This window comes from Chrysemys picta, chromosome 8 (assembly GCF_011386835.1).
Source record: "Chrysemys picta bellii isolate R12L10 chromosome 8, ASM1138683v2, whole genome shotgun sequence".
Classification (NCBI taxonomy): domain Eukaryota; kingdom Metazoa; phylum Chordata; order Testudines; family Emydidae; genus Chrysemys; species Chrysemys picta.
In genome coordinates, this window is record NC_088798.1 from 10,855,834 (window position 1) to 10,872,722 (window position 16,889).

Below are 16,889 nucleotides of genomic sequence, written 5' to 3' on the forward strand. Positions count from 1 at the left end.
AATTGTTTTGGTAATTTATTTCAAAATATCTGTCAACAAGTATGTCTAACAATACAGAGCAAAAAAAGATTCTGGCAATTTTTTTTTTTGGACAGATTCCTTTCTAGGCATATCAATACAGAACACTGAGTAATTTATTTAAACTACAGAACAGAACTGTATTTCCTGCACTTGTCAGAAGCAATGCATAGGCTTGGGTGAGTCAGGGGTTACGGAGGAGCTGAGGGAGATGGAAGGAGTCTAGGAGTGGAGGATGTTGAGTGGAGTGGGTGAAAGTGTTTTTCTCTTTTTTGGGGGGGGGAGGGAAAGGGCGGGGGGGGGGAGAAGAGATTCTTAGGGAGTTGGGAAACCTCCCCCATGCAGACCCTGGCTGACCCCAAGCCACTCCATTCAGTCAGGCACATCTGCCCCCTCCCCTCCAATCCCTATGGGTCTCTGCAGCCCCCCTTCCCCATGCTCAATGCTGTCATCCCACTAGCTCCTGAGCCTATGCCCCAGACTGTCCCGCCAGTTAACCATTCTGAACCCCAGTCTGTGCCTCCCCCCCCCCCACACACACACACTGTTCTAACCTGGCTCCGCAGGCAGGGTGCTGTGATCAACTTCTGCTCCTGGGGGTATTCTGCAGCACTGGACATAGAATTCCTCCACCCACCCTCCCCCAGAAAATGCATTCTGCCCCAGAAGTGCTGCAGTTCTGCCTTTTGCCCACCAGAGGCTGCTGTGGCACCAGAAAAGCCAGCTGCATGAACACAGCTAGCTGTTCTTGCACCACACTGGTCTCTGGTGGCCAAAAGGCAGCACTTCTTAGGCAAAATGCATTTTTGGGAGCAAAATATAAAATTATGTGGGACAGAGGAATTCTATGTGTCCGCAGATGCGCAGAATTCCCCCAGGAGTATAAGTATTAATGATGCCCAACATCCCTACAGAGCTGCATTAAGAATTCAAATAGGTTTCATGGGGGAAAATAAGTGTTTCCACCCTTGCTTTAGGCTTTCCAAAGTTCTTCCACCTCCTCCTTTCCTGTATGCAGAGCATGCCCTGGGTACACACCTTGACGTTTTTAATGATAGTCTCCACATTTATGTCAGTGTCGTATCCAGGAGCTTTATCCAAAAATATCTCCTGGGGAGAAACCTCTCTTTGCAGCAGTTTCCGTTTATTGAGTGGTAGCTCTGTAATACGAGAGAACCACTGAACAACTGCATGCTTTTCTTGAGAGCCTACAACAGAGGGAAACAGGGAAAAACTGAGTCAGCATTCAAAACTCTAGTTTTAGTTATAGCATTATTATTCATTATTTGTTTTATAGCAGGCCAAAAGGCTCCAATTGAAATCAAAGCCAGATTGTGTTAGGCACTGTACATACACATAGTAAGAAAGAGCCTTCTATTCCTAAGCATGTAGTCTAAGTAGGGCAGACACACAGAGGGAGAAATAAAGTATTATTATCCTCATTTTCCAGACTGGAAATTGAGGCACATGGAAATTAATTAACTTGCACAAGATCATACAGGGAGTCTTTGGCAGAGATAGGAATTGAATCCAGACTGCCTTGCCGAAGTCCCAGTCCAGTGTCTTAATTCCAAGATCATCCTTCCTCTCAATTACTATACAAGTTTTAAGTACTATACTAGTACTTAAAACTATAATAGAAAGATTATGAAAATCTTACTGCCACAAAATTGTCTTAATATGTAATCAATACCAGGTCACATGATAGATGATGAAGAGGTTATTTGCTAGGGATGTTATGTAAAGACCATAGCAGGATGTATAAATTTGTGTTATGAAACAATTTTGCATCAGTAACTATGCAATTATATCACAAGCTAATGATAAGGGTAATTTAAATGTTTGAATTTAGGACCAAATAGATTATTAAGAAGCAGCTCAGTTCCCTTGTACCATCGCTCAGTCACCAGTTCAAGCACCTTCCAAGTCAGCAACAAATTAAAACCCCAAAATGATGTTTTGATGGCCTCTATTACATGAGCTGATTGTCTCAATTCAGTTTTGTGTCCACATCACAAAACAAACTAATAGTACACAATGGAGAGACCAAGGAAAATGGATTAGACCCTCTGATTGTAGAGATGGTTTTAGAAGAACAGACTGGAAGCAATTTATTGGGTGAGACTGCTTGCATTACAGCCTCCTATGCTGTACCAGATTCTAGGGAAGATTACAGTACTTCAGTCTCCAGGGCCACTGAGCTGGGACTTTTCAACAGCACCAAAATCATTTTCAAAACAAAAAAAAAACAATATGTTTTACCTATGATGGTTAAAACATGCTCAAATATCCAATGCATTAGAAATCCAAGACAATTCAAAACCTACTTGGTCTTATTAGTGCTAGAATAATCTAGCATCCCATATATTGAGTTTGTCACCACTGTAGAAATTGAAGGGAAAAAACATTTCATATTGAAACTCCTAGCAAACTACCATTAGTCAGTGGTTTTCATCCACACTATAGACCACAAAATACTTTGGGTAAGCACTATCAGCTCTATTTTATAACAAATGGAGTTACTGGAGCACAGCAGGTAAATGCATAAACCATGCATATTCAAATTACCCAAATGTCACAGTTATTTAGAAATATGCATTATTTCTATTTAATAAATACAGTTAGGATTCTGGATTAAGTCCCCCTAAAATGTGCATCTGGCTGTCAGTGTAACAGTACTCAGGGAAGGGGAAAAAACTGGTGTACTTTAAGAGGAAGAATGGAGTGCAATCCCCTGGGCTGGTCTATACCACAATGCCTTACAAAGAAGTTGTGACACTGGCAAACCAGCTAGCCTGTGTATGACCCCTAACAACTTAACAGGAGGCATTACAATTGTATCAGGACAATTCACTTGCTTGTGAATATCAAAGAGATGTACTAGACCAGCAATCACTAACCCGTTCATTTGTAGTAACAGAAATCACAGGTAGATGCTAAATGTGTTTGTCTGTGTACCTATACCCTGTTAGAAGTTTACCAAATTAGATTTTAGTTATTAAATTTTTTCCATGTCTTAATTACCTTACATTATGTATGCAACTGTGTTCAGTTAACCTTAAGATCAAAGATGTGAGACACTGCAGGAAATTAAGAATATTATCTAATTGTCTTCATCTTATCTATCCTTATTATAATGAATGACCGGATGTTGCCTTATAGTGTAACTGGATTACCTGGGTATGCATAGGAAATTGAATGTTAACTTCAAAGTGGTGGGTCAGTGTGTCCTCAACAAAGAACAGGAGTACTTGTGGCACCTTAGAGACTAACAAATTTATTAGAGCATAAGCTTTCGTGGACTACAGCCCACTTCTTCGGATACATACAGCAGAAGAAGTGGGCTGTAGTCCACGAAAGCTTATGCTCTAATAAATTTGTTAGTCTCTAAGGTGCCACAAGTCCTCCTGTTCTTCTTTTTGCGGATACAGACTAACACGGCTGCTACTCTGAAACTCAACAAAGAAGAATCCTCAGTCACATGCTCAAAACACTTGACAGCCTGCTCCAGCTATAAAAGTGAAACCTTAGGCCTGGTCCTGCATCTCTAGTCTGCTGAACTTTAAACAGGGGAAGTTTAAGCCATGGGATTGAGATCTTCCAAGTAGTTATTTGGAATAACCTGGAAAATGCATGGAAAGACTTTACATTTAAAGCTGCATTTGTATTCTAATCTTTTGGGATGATTCCAGAGAGACTTTTGCAAGCCAGCAGATTCATCCATCACGGCAAATCGGATATAAGGACCTTGCAGGCATTTGTAATGTATATAATCTTTTAACTATTCAATAACTCTTCTTTTCTTTTATTAATAAATCTTAAGTTAGTTAACTAAGGATTGGCTAACAGCATGTTGTTTGGGTAAGAGCTGAGATACATATTCACCTAGGGATAAGTGTCTGATCCTTTGGGATTAGTAGAACCTCACATGCGGTGAATTGGTTTTCAGTAACCTCTCACTGTATTAGATCTGTTTGCCTAGATGGGAGCCAAGGGCTTGAATGCCTAAAGGGGGCTGTGTTTGGCTTCTTGTTAACCTGTATGTTGCTGCAGGAGCTCTTTTGATACTGGTTTGGTGACTAATTATAGAATAAACCTCCAGTTTTGGGGGATTGTCTGCCTGTTTCTTGCAGTCTGCCCTGAGTGTGGCATTTTGTATGGCCTACCCCAGGCATCCGGTCTCAAAGACCTATGCTACCTCCACCCTTCTGGCTGGCCACCAAGGCGTAGGAGTCCAACATGCAACATCTAAGATTTGACATCTATATCCTCATTGTCTAAATGACCACAAATGAATATATTTCATCGGTTATAAACTGTGTACTTAATCCTGAGAAATGTTATTTCCACCTAAATTTGTCATTGAATTATTATATGTAACAAGATGTCCCATCCTGAGTTATATTGGAATGTTTTATTATATCTATGCTGGGGTGAGGGGAGAGAGATCAGCTATCACTTAACCACCAATAAATTTTGGAAAGCTGTCAATTGAAACGATGGTGTTTTTGTTTTAAATGACATAGTGCCAGTACACAACTCAGGATGTGACTTACAATGTAGCTTTGGGCAAGTCATTTAGCTTCTCTCTGCCTCAATATCCCTCATCCAACCTTCAATATATAAATAAAATAGATGTAATACCTATTTCACAATGGTGAAGAAGTTTACTTAGCATTTGTAAAGTGGCTTACGATCCCCAGATAGAAGGCACGATGGAACTATTATAATGAAAATACTTGCTCTTACCATCTTCATATAGTTTCAGGAGTTTTGCCACAAAAGGTTGATCCGCATTCTCCCCTTCTACTAAAACAAATTCTCCAAGTTGTATACACATTTCTGTTAGACTTCTTTCTGATTTAATCGAGATCCCCCTAGAAAATGGAGGCACATATAGATTAACAAATTCATTTCATATTCTTTACAGATCAGAGACTGTCAGGTTAACAGTCAGATAGATTTGGGTCTTTTTCCCTCCCTCTTGCCAGATCTCCTTGCAAAGTCCATGCATATGTCTCCTCCTCAAATGCTTCAATTCTCTTCACCCATAATAGCAACTAATGTCGGTATGTCAGAATACATGAGTAACCTGACAGCCAGCTAACTTGCATGCAAGCCATGGAGTTACGTCAGTGATGCTACCAAGGAATTATCAGAAACAAGCCCTCACCCTTTCTTCAAAAAAAAAAAAAAGTCACAGACTTACATTTTTATAACCCCTTTTATCCCAAAGAATCCAAAGTGCTTTACAAACTCAAGACCACACCACAAGAGTCACTTACCTCCACCAGTGAAATGCAAAAAACACAACAGCACAGAGCAACCCTATATAACTGTTTAGATTAGAGTGTTGAATATCTTATCCAGTTGCCCAGATGTCTAATTTACAATGCAAGAGCTTTGTGGCCAGAGTCTTGTTTGATGTTTACAATATCATACACTATTAGCACTGAGCCTTATTTGACGGTTTTCATAAGATATTGCTTATGCTTATTCCACCCCTGCTACATATACCTGACACAAGTGCTAGTAATGCAGGTAATTGTTACTACAGCACTTTCGTCCATGATTACTCCCTAAAAAAATGGCATGTTTCTTTAGGGATCTCTGTCTCAGCCTAAAATAAATATTATTTACCTATATTGAAAGGTCTTCAATTGCTGGTCTGAGCTCTTTGCTCTTCCAACCCATGAGTAGATGCGCTTGCACTGTTGTCTTGTGTTCATGATTTCTGCGGCGAGATTTTAAAAAGTATCAAATTAATTTTGCTGGTGAATGCAAGTAGTGTTGTCTAGGACCAAAGCAACAGACTGGAGTCAGTATTCCTGGATTCTTAATTCCTAGCTCTGCCATTGATTCACTGATGAGGGCTTGTCTACATTACTGGCTGGATCAATGGGCAGCGATTGATCCAGCGGGGGTCGATTTATTGCGTCTAATCTAGATGCAATAAATCTACCGCCGAGCACTCTCCCGTCGACTCTGGTACTCCACCAGGGTGAGAGGCGCAGGCGGAGTCAACGGGAGCGCATCAGCCGTCGACTTACCACAGTGAAGACACCATCACATAGCTGAAGTTGCGCTACTTAGATCAACACCCCCCCCCCCCCCCCAAGTGTAGACCAGGCCTGAGTTATCTTGGGCAAATCACTGGACCTCTCTGTGCCTAAGTTTCTCCAGCTGTCAAATTAAATTATTACACATTTCAGAGGTGTTAAGAGAATTAGAAAAAATATTTGAACTGGGTGGCTAAAATTAAGCACCTAGATAAAGAGGCCTGGTTTTAAAAAGTGCTGAGCTTCCAGTGATTTCCATGGGACAGAGCGCTTAGCACCTTTGAAAAAAAAAATCAAGCCTCTTATTAGGGTGCCTAACTTTAGGCCCTAAGTTTAAACATTTTGTCCTTAACATTTTATAAAGCACTCTGAGCACTCAAGTGAAAGGCATTTTGAAAGTGCCATTTATTTATTTTACAGCCTAGTATTTTATGTAGTAGGGCTCAATACCCATGTGGTAAAATTGTAGAACCACGTGATAACTGCACCTGAGAGTGCCCAACTTGCACTCTGCCCACTAACGCATCTCCACCAGGACTACTTCTAACATTCAAAACCTCTGAGCCACTCAAACAAATCCTAATGTGTGATTTCTCCTCTCTTATTATACTGGTTCAAGATTCAGAACCAGTAAAATAGTCATTTCTGTACCCAACAGTAGAACACAAAGTGGGAAAAACTCTCCTTTTCCCGCACCAGCAATGCTCTACTGAAAACTCGCAGCCTCTCTGGTACTGAAAAGAGAAAGGATGCGGAGATTTTTAATAGCAGACTGTCCTTGGACCCTGCACTGTGGCCTCCATTTTTCATATCAGCACCTGGCTAACAATGATCTGATAAATATGAAGCATCCTTGTAGTTGCTGGAAATGAGATATATGTGTTTGTCTTTTCACCCCTCTCCAAAGTCATTGCCAGGATTGAAGGTCCTTCTTCTGTCTTTCCAAGATCCTCCTGACTGTTGCAGGCAGGCAGTGAGATAAGGTCCATCTAGTCCTCCTGAACTCCATTTTCTATATCTTCCTCCCCCACAAATAACTCTGATGCCTGCTTCTGCTGATGGCTCAGCTTTTTCCCCAAGAGCAGTAGAAAAACCACATGTTTATTTATGGACTTGCTGCTGCCCAATTAGTCCTTGATAGCAGCAAAGAGGACAAACATAAATCTAGTCAATTTCAAAAGAGTTTAAAATAGTTTAAGGTACAGTATTACCATGGCCTGAGAACCATCACAATTTATGCTTTTTACAACCACATTAGACTGTAAGCGCTTCCTGTCTGGGACCTGTCTCCCTATATTTGTACAGCATCTAGGACAATGGGCCCATTTTAAATGTTTTTTTTTCCATCACTGTGTCAAAGACCCACACAAACACAAGAGGAAAATGAAATTTATACAAAAAGAGCTGCCAGGCCAGAAGGGCCCATCTGATTATTTCATGGCCACTGAACCGCACACATTTACCCATGTATTGAATCCAATAACCAGGATTAAACTACAGTATTACAACCCTCAGAAGACCAAACTATTGTGTGCCACATGCAAAGAACAGGAGAGACTGAGGTGCACCCGTGCCCAAGACTCCTGCAATGGCAAAGAACTGATTTGCTGAGATATACCCAGAGCCCTGAAAAGAATATTTTTTTTCTCTAGTCTGTTACAAACAACACTTAAGATTACTGTAACTATAGAAGATAAAACATTTTCAGATTCATCCCTTCAAACTGCAGAAATTGATGGTGTGGGTCCACCAACCACCAGAAATTGATATATGTAAAGTCTTCTGTTCAAGAAAGGCTGTTTTTGGTCCAGATCCCACAATTTGCTGCACCCATGCAGACTAAAGTAACAGTAAAATCTTTTCAAACACAAGAAGATTTTTAAAGTTTTTTTTTTCTGAAATACACTATTCACAGAACCCTTACAGCATGGTGCACTTAAAGATTTTATCTACACCCAAGGTCTGTAATCCATAACCATCACCCCCAAGTTATTTACGGTATAGCTACACTATAAGTGCTGCTGCAGCTACACCACTGTAGCACAGAAACTTACTACAGCAACGGAAGGGTCTTCTTCCTATAGTTGTAATAAATCCACCATCCTGAAAGACAGTGGCTAGGTTCTTCAGTCAACATACTGCTGTTTTCAGTGGGGGTTAGGCCAACCTAATTACTTTGCATAGGGTCATAGGAGTGCGCAGCCCATTTCATTAGGGTGTGCACCCAGGGATCCCCGCCCTAGCCCTGCCCCCACCCACTCCCTCCTATTTCCTGCCCCCTGACTTCCCCCCTCAGAACCCCCAACCCCCCCTGCTCCTTGTTCCCTGACTACCCCCTCCTGGGACCCCTGCCCCTAACTGCCCCCCAGGACCCCACTCCCTATCTAAGCCTCCCTGGTCCTTGTCCCCTGACTGCCCCCCTAGGACCTTACCCCCTACCTGTCCCCTGACTGCCCCAACCCTTATCCACACCCCCACCCCCAGACAGACCCCCAGGACTCCCACGCCTATCCAACCGCTCCCCGCCCCCTGACAGGACCCCCAGAACTCCCGACCCACACAACCCCCCCCCCGCTCCCTGCCTCCCCCAACCCCTCTCCACACCCCTGCCTCCTGACAGCACCCCCCAGAACTCCTGACTCATCCAACCCCCCCCAGCTCCTTGTCCCCTAACCCCCCCCTCCAGAGACCCCCCCAGGACCCTCCTTGCTTCCTGTCCCCTGACTGCCCTGACCCCTATCCATCCCCCGCTCCCTGACAGAGCCCGGGACTCCCATGTCCCATCCAACCCCCACTTGCTCCCTGACTGCCCCCTCCAGAGACCCCCCCCACCCCTAACCACCCCCCCGGGATCCCACCCCCTATCCAACCCACCCTGCTCCCTGTCCCCTGACTGCCCCCACCCCTTATCCAACCCCCCTGGCCCCGGACCCCTTACCATGAGATGAGGCTCCTAGCCTCCCCACGGAGCCAAACACTGCCCCGCGGGAGTGCACAGCCCCGGCCCCCAGAGCGCTGCATGCGTGGCAGCATGGCTCGGGGGGGGGGGGGGAGGGGAGTGTGTCTGCCTCCCCGAGGAGCCCTGACCCCCAGAGCACTGCGCACGCAGCGGCATGGCTCCAGGGGAGGGGGGACCATGTCTGCCTCCCTGTGGAGCCAAACACTGCCCTGCGGGAGTGCGCAGCCCCGGCCCCCAGAACGTTGCGCGCGTGGCAGCATAGCTCCAGGGAGAGGGGGGCCATTTGCCCACCCCTGCATTAGGGTGTGCCTGGGCACACCCCATGCGCACGCCTATGCATAGGGTGTGAAATTTTTCACAGCCCTGAATGAGGTAGCTAGGTCAACCTAAGATTTTGAGAGGTCAGATTTATGCAAGACATGAAAAAACACCAGAAAGGGCTCCAGCCTAGGTTAGACTTGAGGCTTGTCTACATGAAAATTTAGGCCTTGTCTACACTTAAAATTTATATCTATATAGCTACGTCTCTCGGAGGCATGACAAATTCACACCCCAGTGTTGTAGCTATACCAACCTATCCCCCAGCATAGCAGCTAGATCACAAAAGAACGCTTCTATCAACTAGCTACCACCATTTGGGGAGGTGGACTACTTACAGCGATGGAAAAAACCCTTCCATCACTGCAGGAAGTCTCAATTCTATGGCATTATAGGGCATTACAAGGCTTAAATTCAGGTGTGTGGGACAGGGGTCTCGGGGCTTTAGCGGGGGGTGAGGGGAGAGGAGGAAGGAGTTCTGGTAAATATTTTAAAACCCATGGCAGAAGCTCAGATGTACCCCCCTATTCCCCCTCCCAGCAAGGCTAAAGCCATGAGATCCCAGCCCCTGGAGCCCCAAATGTGGGCAGGGGTGTGCGGGGCTCGAGGAAATAATCTCAGAGAATTTAAACCCTGGCATAGTAAATGTACCATTGTAGTGCACATAGTATCTATGCTGGGGTGAGGGGAGAGATCAGCTACCACTTAACCACCAGTAATTTTGGAAAGCTGTCAATTGAATCGACATGGTCTTAGTTTGCAGCAAACTGGGGTGTAAATCTAGCCAACCATGCCCTAAGCGTCCACATGGAGATCAGTTCCTTAATGCACTTCGATCTGCCCTGCCTTGAACCCGGAGTAGATTAAAGTGCACTAGGGAACTTTTGCTGCACAGCAGCACGGTCCACATGGACACGTAGGGCACAGCAGGTTGGAGTTACACCCCAGCTGGCTGTAAACTAAACGCTTGCCTAGACAAGGGTTTGTCCTCACTGGAAAGTCAATCCAGATTAAGGGTGGGCGTGAATTTAAAGCACAATAATTCTAGAGTAACGCTACGTGTAGACAAGGCCAAAGTCACAATTGCTGTCTCCTAAGCCAAGGCAGACATGGGTGGGTCGTTGCCCCCATCACTGAGCCCCCCCCCCCCAGGCACTCCATGGGGACCCTACAGCTGAGAGAAACAAAGGGAGGGGGGAAACAGAAGCAGCGCGCCACGGGGCTCCTACCTACCAACCGCCACCGCGGAGAGAGGTCAAGAAGCCGGGCCTGCTCTGGCCGCTCCCAGGGCTCTCCCCCGAGCCTTCCTGCAACGGCGCCCCCGCTCCTCACCTGCTCAGCCCCGGGCCGGCGCGGTGGCTCGTGACGACCGAGGCGCAGGCTCCGAGAGACAGGCTAGAATTTCGCGCCAAAGCCAGCGGCAAGCTCCGCCCACCCCGCGCGCGGGGAGACCACGCTGCCGCCATCTTGGCTCCGGGCGCAATGAAGCCCCTAGCGGGCGGGTTGCCCGAAGCTAAGATGGCAGCCGGCGAGCGGCGACAAGACAAACTCCTCCCCGCCGCTAGACAGACCCGGAAGTGAAGCGAGGACTCTGGGCGGAAGCGGAGCCGTTCTCCCCGGAAGCGGAAGAACTTGAGCGCTCCGGGGTTCAAGTCCGGTCGTTCCTTCTTCCTCCCTCTCGCTCCGGCCATGGCGAACCGGACGGTGAAGGATGCGCACAGCATCCACGGCACCAACCCGCAGTACCTGGTGGAGAAGATCATCCGCACCCGCATCTATGAGTCCAAGTACTGGAAGGAGGAGTGTTTCGGCCTCACGGGTAGGGGCCGGCCGCGGGGAGGAAGCTGGGCTGGAAGGGCCGGGGTAGAGGCGGCGCCCCAGCCTGCCCGGTGCTGGGGTTTCAGGGGCCGGGGGGAGGCTGGTGGGCCCCATCCGCATCCCCGAGCCCAAGCACTGGAGGGGGCTCTTGCGGGTGTTGGCATGTTGGGCCCCTGATGTGGGCGCAGGCGGTGACCCGGCTGGCAGAATAATTCCTGGCGCTTACCAGCAACTGAGTCCTCTCACCTCCCTCTGCTCGTATTGGTGAGGACCCAGAGGCCTGTTTCTCCCCTGGGCAGCGTGAGTCCCCCAAATCCTTCACCTATGCCGGGGTAGGCGACCTATGGCACGTGTGGCGAAGGCGGCACACGAGCTGATTTTCAGTGGCAGTCACACTGCCCGGGTCCTGGCCACCGGTGCGGGGGGTGCTGCATTTTAATTTAATTTTAAATGAAGCTTTTAAAATATTTTAAAAACCTTATTTACTTTACATACAACAATACTTTAGTATCTGAGGGGTAGCCGTGTTAGTCTGGATCTGTAAAAAGTGACAAAGAGTCCTGTGGCACCATATAGACTAACGGACATTTTGGAGCATAAGCTTTCACGGGTGAATACCCACTTAGTCAGATGCATGTCGTGAGTATTCACCCACGAAAGCTTATGCTCCAAAACGTCTGTTAGTCTATAAGGTGCCACAGGACTCTTTGTAGCTTTTAACAATAGTTTAGTTATATATTATAGACTTATAGAAAGAAATCTTCTAAAAATGTTAAAATGTATGACTGGCACGTGAAACCTTTAGATTAGAGTGAATAAATGAAGACTCGGCACACCACTTCTGAAAGGTTGCCAACCCCTGACCTATGCTCTGCCTCGAGCCCCACTAGCGCCACAGATGTGGTGAGCTGAAAACGTGCTTAGCTCTAGTTTAAAGCCTATAAGCTTTTGATGGTTCAGCTGTTTCCTTTCGTAACCCCCTGCTCTAGCTGAACTGGTGGTGGATAAAGCCATGGAACTGAGATATGTTGGTGGCGTTTATGGTGGAAACATCAAGCCTACACCATTCCTCTGCTTGACCCTGAAAATGCTGCAGATCCAGCCTGAAAAGGACATCATTGTTGAGTTTATAAAGAATGAGGATTTCAAGTAAGCAAATGTGGTTTTTCCTTTAGCTGTCATATCAGAGACACAGAAACTCAAAGCATGCACTGTTCATTTTAGAGTCCTCTTGACAAATCATGCATTTCTCCATGCCTGCTCTCAAAAAATGTGCTCCACACCATGCAAGTTTCCCTGTCACAACTACTCATCTCAGTGTCACATCCTTTCTACCATTACACCCACTTATGTTTAAGGTGATCATATTCACCTGATTCCTCTCGAATAGTGATATTCAGACCTCAGTGTTTCAGGAACCAAATTAGTGATCAGCATTACCCAAAAGAGCCACAGTAGTGTGAATTCATTGTTTCATTTACTACAGTGTATATATATTCATATTTAAACAGTATGACAGGAAATATTTAATGTATATATTCTCACAGTAAAATGACTGACCCAAGTAGTATTATTTTATTAACTAGGATTGGTTAATATAGTAAAAACATCCTGATTGGTTAATAATTAAATCAGTGTTTTAATATCATGTGCTGCAAAGAGCCACAGGAGACACAGTGAAGACTCAGTCTGAGTAACACTGGTTTAGCATTTTCTTCAGCTGTGAGACTGATAATGCAGTCCCTGCATGTGCAAAATCCACATTGGGGCTTACAGGATTGGATACTAAATGAGAAAAATTGAGCATTCTCCCATATTGTGTTTATTGTACTAAATCAGTCTTCCTCTGTGAGAGACTTAGTTTTAAATTATTTATCTATGCAGAATGATCAGATTTGTAAACTACTGTGTGACATTTTGTGTTCCAGATATGTCAGAATGCTTGGAGCATTGTATATGAGATTGACAGGCACTGCCATTGACTGCTACAAGTACCTTGAACCACTGTACAATGACTACCGAAAAATAAAAAGTCAAAACAGAAATGGGGGTATGTAACCAGCATAGTCTGCCTTTTATCAGGAATCTAGAAGTCTGCAATGCTAACTGTATACTTTATCAACATAGGCTAAAGTATGTGGGGAAGAGTATCTATTTGCTATATTGCTTTTGTATTTATTCACTGATCACTGCTGTTCATTAACTGATCCTGGACCTGCTACATTGCCTAGGCAGTATTAAATCAGCTGCCTTGATTCTATGTACTTATCTTCAACTTGTTTGTTTGCAGCAGTGGAATTGATTTTCAGTAGACAAAGGAAGAGAGAGGTATGATTGGAGCACAGCATTGGACCTCAGGAACTTTTGAATTTTAGCTCTGTCATGATCTCCTCATCTGTAAAATAGTTTTAATAATCTTCCCAGCACCTGAGACTTTGAGGATTAGTTTTATACAGCACTTTGCACGGAATGACTCACAAGTGTTAAATATTAATAACTAGGGTAAAGGTGACTGCTCTAAATACTAATTTTTCTTCCAGAATTTGAGCTGATGCATGTGGATGAGTTTATTGATGAACTTCTTCACAGTGAACGTGTATGTGATATCATTTTGCCTCGATTGCAGGTATGGAGGCTGCTAATCAATGCCTTGTTAATGATAGCACATTAGGAGCTTTCTAAATTACCAGCTTAAGGGCTTGTCAAGTGCAAAATCAGTCTGATTTTGATGTACTGTATGTTCATATTTGGATTTTATAAGGTGAAAAGTTGGTGTTTCTCTTAGAAACGTTATGTTCTGGAAGAAGCTGAACAATTGGAGACTCGGGTTAGTGCTTTAGAAGAAGATATGGATGATGTAGAGTCCAGTGAGGAGGAGGAGGAGGAAGATGAGAAGGTTTGTGAATTATCCCACAGTTTGTATTATTTTAAAGAGAGATTTACTTTTGATGCTGAAATCTTATGCAGTAAAGTGCTCAGATGATTCTAATTGATGTGGGGAAGCCTGACCTTTACCTGTAGCCCTCACATGAGTGGAGAAGAAATCTTCATGTACTATGCCAATGGAAATGTTCTTGGTCATATAATAGCAGCAAAATACTCTGTTCTTCAGGATTATTCTTTGCTGAACTCTACTAACTTGAATCTACTCTTTCCTATTTAAATGGATTCCTATTAAAAAATTATCAGTTTATGATGATGATGATCAGATTTTTTTGGAGGGTAAGGGAGAAGGAAAAGATGGATTACCTTAATTTCAATGTATTTGTATACCACACAATCATCAAAGCCAGGCAGTTTCATTTTATTTAAAGTACTTTAGTTTGAGTAGAAGTTACTGATCTTTTGAATAGTTGTGTGGGCATCCTGGTTCATAATTAATATGAAGGTCAGGGGATTCTTACAAAATTGTATATTTTTGCAATGCTTTCAGCTGGAGAGGGCACCTTCCCCTGATCATCGCAGAAGAGGCTACAGAGACCTAGATAAGCCCCGCAGATCTCCAGCTCTACGATACAGGAGGAGTCGAAGCAGGTCTCCAAGAAGGTGATGTATTTAAAAGATCATCTTTTGTTAAACACAGTTTCACCCAAAATAATATTTATCTGGTGATGTTTGCAAAGTATTAAAACTGTTAGTCAGTTGTGTGAATGCTTCATCAAAGTTCTAAAAAATCCATCCACTCTATTTATTTTTTCCTTTTTAATTCACAGGCGAAGCAGATCTCCAAAGAGGAGAAGGTAGGAGAGTTATTGTTTTAAAACTGCATTATAAAAATTGTTTAAAATTCAGTTGTCTAACAGTCTTCTTCCTATTAGCCCCTCACCTCGTCGGGAGAGACATCGCAGCAAAAGCCCAAGGCGACACCGGAGCAGGTCCAGGGAGAGGCGCCACAGATCAAGATCTAAATCTCCAGGTACTCTAGTGCTTCCTATTGGTGACTTATGGCACAGGTGTCAGCAATGCAGCTAGTGGTGGACAAATCTAGTTCCCGCTGTCACTCTATATGTTTAGCTTATAAAATGGCTAAAGTTGTATAGTTACATTTTGCAAACTGGTTTAATATGCGAGACTGCAATGTACATTTATTTTTCAAATATCTCTACCAATAACTCAGTATTTATGAAGAAATTTAAAGTTAACTGCCTACTGAGGACAAGTGTTCAGCTGTTCTTTGACATTCCATATAGGGCATTGACACAGACTGCGTTAATGGAAATGAGCAGAACAATCTCACATGATTATTCTCCATGATTACAACACAGAAGTAATTTACCTTTTATCTCAACAGGGCATCATCGTAGCCACCGACACAGAAGCCATTCTAAGTCACCTGAAAGGTAGAGGCCAGCTGTCTTTATTTCTTAAAGATGTCCGTTCATGTTGAAAGTGTCCCTGCAAATGAATACAGGGGCTTCTTTCTTTACAAGGGACCTGAATTTTGAGATTTTTCACAACACTGGGGGGGGGTACTGACTTCTGATACCACCTTTCTCCTATCATTGGTCTTTTAAAGCCAAGACTGCTTGTGGGGCAGATTTCTATATTAAGCATGGAGCAATGCATCCTCATGGCCAACACTGGAATTACTGTAATGTTGTTTGTCCTCCATAAAGCAATGTACAATTTCCATTGTCTGATTATCTTGAACACATAATGACATGTCATTTTGTTACTGTTTCAGATCTAAGAAAAGCCATAAGAAGAGTCGGCGAGGGAATGAATAATGGACTAAATCCACTAGGCAGTTTAGAGATTTTGAACCATAATCTGTTTGTAGATAGTGACCTATTTACATTATGGAACAGCAGGATATGTGCTGGCTGCTTTGGCAGTCAGACTTTTTAAAAATCCTCCTTCTCCCCCCTCCTTGTACAAGAAAGCTGTTTTTGTTTTTTGTAAGTAAGGCAGAGAAACTTTTAATGTACACTATTTGTTTATCTTCCTAGTAGAAAGCATTTCTTAGTCGGGGGGGATGGTTGTTGGTTTTTAAATGGCTTTCTTGAAAGCCAGTGTAAAATAGCATACGAGCAAGATTGAGTTGTTTAAAATACTTCGTACATTTTTTTTAAATTGTTATTAAATGCTCTTGTTCCTAACCACTTGCTGTTCCCACATTACTTTGTTTGCATGCATTTACACAAATAATGCCAAATGAATTGAAAGAACGTTTCTATAAATATTTTTGTTATAGTATTAATCAGCTAGTTTGTCTCATGAAGGATATTTACCAAATATCAGACATGTAGCAATGCTACTTGTTTTTATATTACATTTGTGGTGATAGTAAATCAGTAACCATTCAACTCTGAATACACATTTAACAGGCAGGTGGAGTCAAAGCAGCTACAGCATACAAAGTGCAGAGCTCAGAGTTGCAACCCTCAACTCTTATTTACTAAGAAATTCTAGTTATTAAAAACCTCTCAGTGCTCTAGCCTAACAAATCACATAGCTTTTTTTAATCCTTAAACCATTTTTATTGTAACATGTTAAATAAATCAAGCAAACAGCTAGTACACTTCTAATACTAGCTTCCAGCTCAGGAAATTGGGCAATGGTTAGATCAAATAGGCAACCCAATCTAATGTAGTAATTGACTACAGTTATGTGCATAAACTGTTCATATCATTTGGATCAAAGTTTAGAAGAAGAGTTTCAAGTGTATAGCTGTAGGAGTATACAGTCTTTTCTCCCACTGATGATGATCTGAGTGT

At 43.6% G+C, this 16,889-nt stretch overlaps 2 protein-coding genes across 9 annotated transcripts in view; one reads left to right on the forward strand and one right to left on the reverse strand.

The window, feature by feature from the left end:
* The window catches only part of ORC1 (origin recognition complex subunit 1), a 33,406-nt gene extending 22,507 nt beyond the window's left edge, over nt 1-10,899 (reverse strand). The window contains exons 1-4 of one of the 8 annotated variants that reach the window (XM_024104901.3): nt 10,584-10,899; nt 5,659-5,752; nt 4,768-4,895; nt 1,057-1,226 (exon numbers count right to left, since the gene is read on the reverse strand). In XM_024104901.3, coding sequence (XP_023960669.2) covers nt 1,057-1,226; nt 4,768-4,895; nt 5,659-5,747 — 387 coding nt within the window. In that variant the 5' untranslated portion in view covers nt 5,748-5,752; nt 10,584-10,899. Of the gene's footprint in view, nt 1-1,056; nt 1,227-4,767; nt 4,896-5,658; nt 5,753-8,131; nt 8,155-10,583 lie in introns of those variants that run through there. The other 7 variants (XM_024104902.3, XM_008167906.4, XM_065553841.1 and 4 more) reach the window with 7 other exon arrangements.
* A 14-nt stretch (nt 10,900-10,913) lies between these two features.
* Nucleotides 10,914-16,274, forward strand: PRPF38A (pre-mRNA processing factor 38A). Its single transcript, XM_005284812.5, has 10 exons — nt 10,914-11,173; nt 12,162-12,321; nt 13,101-13,222; nt 13,713-13,798; nt 13,958-14,068; nt 14,606-14,718; nt 14,886-14,912; nt 14,991-15,088; nt 15,464-15,512; nt 15,857-16,274. The coding sequence occupies exons 1-10, from the start codon at nt 11,044-11,046 to the stop codon at nt 15,897-15,899; spliced, it is 939 nt and encodes a 312-aa protein (XP_005284869.1). The 5' UTR covers nt 10,914-11,043; the 3' UTR covers nt 15,900-16,274.
* The last annotated feature ends 615 nt before the right edge of the window (nt 16,275-16,889 follow it).

Excerpts from the sequence above, each read along its gene's own strand:
- PRPF38A (XM_005284812.5), top strand. The coding sequence starts at position 11,044 with ATGGCGAACCGGACGGTGAAGGATGCGCACAGCATCCACGGCACCAAC. Across the intron at positions 13,223-13,712 it reads AAGTCAAAACAGAAATGGGG|AATTTGAGCTGATGCATGTG; the intron begins GTATGTAACCAG and ends TTTTTCTTCCAG. Across the intron at positions 14,069-14,605 it reads AGGAGGAGGAAGATGAGAAG|CTGGAGAGGGCACCTTCCCC; the intron begins GTTTGTGAATTA and ends CAATGCTTTCAG.